The 6,421-nt window shown below is 49.5% G+C and overlaps 1 protein-coding gene across 1 annotated transcript in view; it reads left to right on the plus strand.

Annotated features, from left to right (window-relative positions):
• Nucleotides 1–6,421, plus strand: part of Icam1 (intercellular adhesion molecule 1) — a 12,652-nt gene that overhangs the window by 1,021 nt on the left and 5,210 nt on the right. The window contains exon 2 of the mRNA XM_021171757.2: nucleotides 2,380–2,640. Within this exon, the coding sequence (XP_021027416.1) occupies nucleotides 2,380–2,640 (261 nt within the window). The remainder of the gene's footprint in view (nucleotides 1–2,379; nucleotides 2,641–6,421) is intronic.

Below are 6,421 nucleotides of genomic sequence, written 5' to 3' on the forward strand. Positions count from 1 at the left end.
TCTCTTTCTCTCTTCCAGTCCCTCCCTCCCTCCCCCTCTCTCTGTCCTCTCTCTCTCCTCCTGTCCCCCTCTTCCCCTCCCTTTCTTTCCTGTTTTGAGAATGATGCCTTGACACTTTAGCCTAGGCTGGCCTTGAACTCAGCCCTCAAGGCCTCGCGGCTCTTCAGGTTACAGGCTCAAAACACACTACTCTTCTATAAACGTGCACGTTTAGAACCTGGGCTCATGGTCTGTGCAATGGGAACTGTGGTCACAGCCCTTGTCATGGGGCAGTCAAAATATGACTGAGGTGGGGAACAGATGGTCTGAGGGGCTGGCCCGTCCTAAAGTGAATCTTGAGGTCCGGTTCCCTCCCCCACAGACACCCGTTCCTCATCCTCACCCCTGGGGAAGTCCAGGCTGCTTCTGCGCTGGGGAATTCCAGGGTTGGTGTACCCTGGAGCCAGAGTGAGACGGCTCAGGACTCCCCACCTTGCTGCAGCCTGGGGGCAGCGCCTGCCTGCCGTCCTCCCAAGAGAGGAAGATTCAGAACTTGTTCAGCAGCTAACAGGAGGCTCCTGACCTGGATTCCCAGAATCCTTAACTCCTAGCTGGATGACTTCTTCTTGCCTCAGGGTTCTCCAAGGAGCCCGAATAATTCCAGAAGTATTGAGGAGAATTGCTAGCTGTTATAGCTGTTATTAACTCCACCAGACCACCAATCATAGCACTAGGATCTTTGTGCGGTGGGCGGGGGTGGGGGGGTGGGGGGGTGGGGGGGCGGGAGATGGGGGAGGGGAAAGCTGAGTTCAGGGGTTTTTTTTGTTGTTGGTGGTGGTGGTTTTTCTTGTTTGTTTGTTTGTTTTTGGTTGGTCTTGTTTTTTTGAGACAGGATTTCTCTGTGTAGCCCGGGCTGTCCTACAACTTGCTCTGTAGACCAGGTTGGCCTGGGACTGAGACCTGTCTGCCTCTGCCTCCCGAATGGTTCCATCCTCCGCCCCCATTCTTTGTTTAGTTTAGTTAAGTTATTACACTTTATTTACTTATTGTACAGGCATGTGCTAGTGCCACGGCAGAATTGTGGCACTCAGAAGGCAGCTTGCAGGACCACTTCTCTCCTCCTCCCTCTGCAGGGGCTCCGGGGGCTGAGGAGGGCAGGTGGTCAGGCTTGCTGGCAAGCCCTTTACTGGTTCAGCCTCTTGTTGGCTCCTTTTTGATGTTTTCACATAGAAACCATGTAGGCCAGGCTGTGTTCTCCAGGCCAGGCTAACTCCTGATCTTCCTACTTCAGCCTCCCAAGGGGCTTGGTTTACAGTCCTGTGCCTTCACACCCAGCTGGGGGCAGGCCTCAAGTCTGCATAAGTTAGTGAATGCTCTGCTTCTGGGCCCCCTCCCATCCCCGAAGACTGAGGGATAACCTCAGCCACCCAAGGAACAAAGCAGTCTTACTGTGTAGCTAAAGCTGACTGTATAGATCAGGCTAGCCTCAAACTCACGAGTCTCCTGCCTTCTGAGTGCTGGAATTAACAGTGTGTGCCACTACATTTGGCACTGTGGACACTGTGACCCAGAGGATCTTCTTATTTCACTCTCTTCCTCTTCGTGCTGAGCATCCAGCCCCTGCCATGCTCCTTCTTCTGTCTGAAATTGGCTTCTTCTTCTTCCTCCTCCTCTTCTTCTTCCTATTTGGCCAGTCATCTCACCCTCCAGACCTCTGCTCAAATCTGTCACCAAGGAACTCTGTGTTATGTCCTGTTCTGTTCTGCTTAAGCCAAAACTCTTATTAACAACCACTATGGAGTCTGGCGTGGTGGCACAGGCCTTTAGTCCCAGCACTTGGGAGGCAGAGAGAGGTAAGGCATATCTTTTTTGTGAGGCCAGCCTGGTCTAAGGAGTGAGTTCTGGGGCAGCCAGGGTTACATAATGAAACCCTACCTCAAAAAAAAAAAAAAAAAATCAAACAAACTGAAAAAGGAAAAACAAAATAACAACAACCCATCCACCACTGAGGCTGGGCTGGTGCTGGGCTCAGAGGGCAGAGCGATTTCCTAGCAGGTCTGAAGACCTGGGTTCCTGTATCCAAGGCTGTCCTTACACTCCATTTGTAACCAAGGATCTTACTCAACCCCTGATCCCCCTGAGTGCTGGAGTTACAGGCCTGTGCCACCACACCCAGTTTCTGGGTGCTGAGAGGAAGGAGCTCTGCCTCAGGCATGCTAGGCAGTCAGCCCAGCCCTCAACACCCGTAATTTGTTTGTTGCCTTGTGTGCTGGGCACAATGGCCTCCTGCATGGGTTGCAGAATTCTGCCTGGCTCGAGGCTGTGAGGCCAGCACCTGGCCTTGAAGTCACAGGGATAACCCAGCTTCCTCTCACCACCCCCCACCCCTTGTTGTTCCAGGGCCTGGTGATGCTCAGGTATCCATCCATCCCAGAGAAGCCTTCCTGCCCCAGGGTGGGTCCATGCAGGTGAACTGTTCTTCCTCTTGCAAGGAGGACCTCAGCCTGGGCTTGGAGACTCAGTGGCTGAAAGATGAGCTCGAGAGTGGACCCAACTGGAAGCTGTTTGAGCTGAGCGAGATCGGGGAGGACAGCAGTCCACTGTGCTTTGAGAACTGTGGCACCATGCAGTCGTCTGCTTCCGCTACCATCACCGTGTATTGTGAGTGGCAGGGCCAGGGCCCGGGAGCAGGGAGACCCACTGGGCACATGACAGCCTTGAAAAGTCCCACAGTCACTTAGAGATCTCTTTAAACATCTGCCAGCAGAGTGTGCCATAGGAATTTAGAACATTCTAGAATGCCACCATTGGATGCCTGGATTGTTCTGTATTGTTTTGTTTAACTGTACTCTATGACTAATTGTGTCTCATGTTTTAGGTTTTTAAAAATAATCAATTTTTAGCCGGGCGTGGTGACGCACACCTTTAATCCCAGCACTCAGGAGGCAGAGGCAGGCGGATTTCTGAGTTCAAGGCCAGCCTGGTCTACAAAGTGAGTTCCAGGACAGCCAGGGCTATACAGAGAAACCCTGTCTTAAAAAAACAAACAAACAAACAAACAAAACCCCCAAAAATCAATTTTTTATTTTATGTGCATTAGTGGTTTACCTACATGTATGTCTGTGTGAGGGTATCAGATGCCCTGGAACTGGAGTTACAAACAGTTGGGAGCTGCCATCTGGGTGCTAGTAATTGAACTTGGATCCTCTGGAAGAGCAGCCAGTGCTCTTGACTGCTGAACCATCTCTCCAGCCCCAGTCATTTAATTGTTTGTTTGTTTGAAGACAGGGTCTCATGTAGCCAGGCTGGCCTTGGACTCACACTGCAGAGCTGAGGATGGCTTTGAACTGATGAACTTCCTGGTGCTGGGATTATAGGCTGGTACCCCATACCTGGCTTACCTGGTCTTGGCGATTGAAGCAAGGACTTAGTGATTTCAAGGCAAGGGCTCTGCCACTGAGCTGTAGACCCAGCCTCTGACCTAGATCTGACCCTTAAAAACACCTGCAACCCCAGGACTCAAGAGTGGAAAGAACAAGGATCTTAGAAGTTCACAGTCTTCCTTGGATACATTATTTGGGATTGATAGCCTTGCCTGGACCACATGGGACATTGGGGAGAGAGAGAGAGAAATCTTGCTTGGCATCAACAGAGGAGCTTCAGTTTCACATTATAGAGTATCATGGTCTACAATGCGTGGCATCCCAAGAGACAGCAAGTGATAGGATTTAGGGAAGTGAACATGTTACTCGCCTCAATACCTGCCTAATGTCCTCTTTCCTCTGAGGACCGAATAACAGCTCACGATTGGTCTAATAGACTCTCCTCAGCAAGAGGAAGGACTGTTGGGCCCGCAGGACTCTGGAGACAAGAGTCAGAAACAGCTCTGGAATTTGGATTGAACTTTTAAATTTTGTTTATTTTTTAAAATTATGTCGGGTGCAGTAGTGCATGCTTTTAATCTCAGTACCTGGGAGGCAGAGGCAAGAGGATCTTTGTGAGTTAAAATCCAGCCTGGTCTACAGAGTTCCAGGCCAGCCAGGGATACACAGCGAGACTCTGTGTGTGTGTGTGTGTGTGTGTGTGTGTGTGTGCGCGCGCGCGTGCATATGCCAAGATCAGAGGACAACTTGAAACTTGCAGTAGTAATTTCTCTTCCAGGTGGGTCCTGGAGAGGAACTCAGGTCAGCAGGCCTGATGGCAAGTGCCTTCATTCTCTGAACCATCTTGCTGGTCCTCTTTATTGTTTATTGGGTTTTGTTTTTTGTTTTATTTTGTTTTGGGTTTTTTTTGTTTTTGTTTTTGTTGTTGGTTTTTTTTTTTTTTTCAAGACAGGGTTTCTTTGTGTAGCCCTAACTGTTCTGGAACTTTCCCTGTAGACCAGGCTGGCTTCCATCTGCCTATCCTGGGCTCCTAAATACTGGGATTAAAGGTATGTGCCACTACCATCCAGCATGCTGGCCCTGTTTTTATTTATTTTTAAAGAGTGTGTGTGTGTGTGTGCCTACATGTATGAATATGCCCACACGTGAAGGTCAGAAAAGGGTATTGAAAACTGGAACTTGAGTGAGCCACCATGTGGGTCCTGGGTACCAAATCCCAGTCCTTTGCAATGGCAGCCTTAACTGCTTAACTTAACTGCTGAGCCACCTGTTTATTGTTTAAGGTAAGTTGGCTTTGACATCTTACTCTTCATGTTTCCACTATCAGTTCTTTACATTGATAGGTGTGTGTGTGTGCCCTGCAATAACACCAAGCTCCAGTCTTGGAAATCACTGATGCATGGATCCCTCCCACAGGGATCTGGTCAAGATCTAGGGCTGCTTTGCTCCTTAGGGCTGAGGATGGGACTGTCAGGACTTTGTACTTGGCCAGGTATGTGCTCTGCCACTGAGCTCCACCTCTAAGTCACATTGCAGCTGTATTTGAAGGTCAAACATTTACCAAGCACTCAAAGATAGAGAACCCCAGAGATGGCAAGATAAAGTTTGGTTTGGGCATACCAAGAAATAGTATGCAACTGAATAAAAGAATGTAGCCAGTCCTTCCTACCTGAAGGAATGTTATACCTTAAAAGGAAACACACGCTGCTATGACTGTTTATGTATCTGTGGCCTCACTTGTTAGGCCAGCACTCACTGCCAACTCTCCACTCAGCTTCTCTGGGTATCCTAGGAAAGGGCTCTTCCCCTGAACCATGCCCTCAACTCCTCCCTGGGGAATGCCAGGGAGAGGTTATACTCAGCTTTCTTTGGCTTTGGAGTTAGCACCTGACCTCTGGGCCTCTGACATCTTGGTTTACTTGTTGACCATGTCACACCGTGGTATGATACAGGGAAGCCTAAAGGCCATCAGTCTTAGTGGTAGCTGGACAGAAGCCTTTGGGAAATCTCAGCGTAGCTTGTGGTTTGGAGGATGTGGCTCTATGTGCCAGTGCTGCCCTGGAGAGAGGGAAGTCCCCAAGCATTCCTTGTGGCCTTGGGAAGTCCCTCTTGAAGAACTTCCCCCTGGTACCTGATCTTAGAAACCCAAGACTGGGGCTGGAATTCTGGCTTTGCTGCATTTCTGTCTGTCACTTGGAAGGCAGAGTTTAAGACTAGTCTGATCTACATAGTGAATTCCAGGTCAGCCTGGGGGTGGGTAGAGTGGGGGTAGGGATAACAAACAAGAACCCCAAAACCCAAGCAGGGGTTAGTGGGGGTACTCCAGGCAGAGGGAACAGCCTGGAGCAAGGCTGGTGCAGACACTACTACCTTGCCTGGCGTTAGCACATGGGTGGCAGCCAACGTGGTTGTTGTCAAGAACTTTCTCCTTGGGGAGCCAGGGAGCCTTGGCGGGTGTGGGAGTGGTCCTAGGATCTGTATGACAGGAAGCTGGATTACTGGAAGCTGGTGGCAATCGGATCCAGCAAAAGCCTGCTTGAGCTTGCTGCTTGTGATTGAAGCATCCAAGATGGGAGGGGCAGACAAATATTTGAAGAATGAAGAAACTAGGAATTGGTGAGAGACTAAAGTTCAGTGTCAAGAAGTAAGACCACGTACTGTACCATGCCCTTCCCGTGTGCCAGTGTTTTAATACAGCAAAGCAGGCTCTGCCTCTGGGGTTTCATACTATAGACTGATTGTTCTGGAACTTGCTTTGTGGACCAGGCTGGCCTCGAACTCAAAGAGACCCAACTACCTATGCCTTCCAAGTGCTGGGACTAAAGGTGTGTGCCACTATTGCCGGACTCAGAGGTCAATATTTACAAAATAATTTGTTTTTATTTTATGTGCATGTCTTGCTTGCAAGTAGTACCTGGTGCGGTGACCAGAAGAGGGTGCCAGATGCCATGTGTAGGTGCTAGGTCCACTGTAAGACCTGTTTGTGCTCTTGACCACTGAGCCATCAGCCTAGCCCTTAGAGATCAACTTTTGGGAATCTATTTTCTTTTTTTTTTTTT

Source organism: Mus caroli, chromosome 9, assembly GCF_900094665.2.
Source record: "Mus caroli chromosome 9, CAROLI_EIJ_v1.1, whole genome shotgun sequence".
In the NCBI taxonomy this organism is placed as follows: domain Eukaryota; kingdom Metazoa; phylum Chordata; class Mammalia; order Rodentia; family Muridae; genus Mus; species Mus caroli.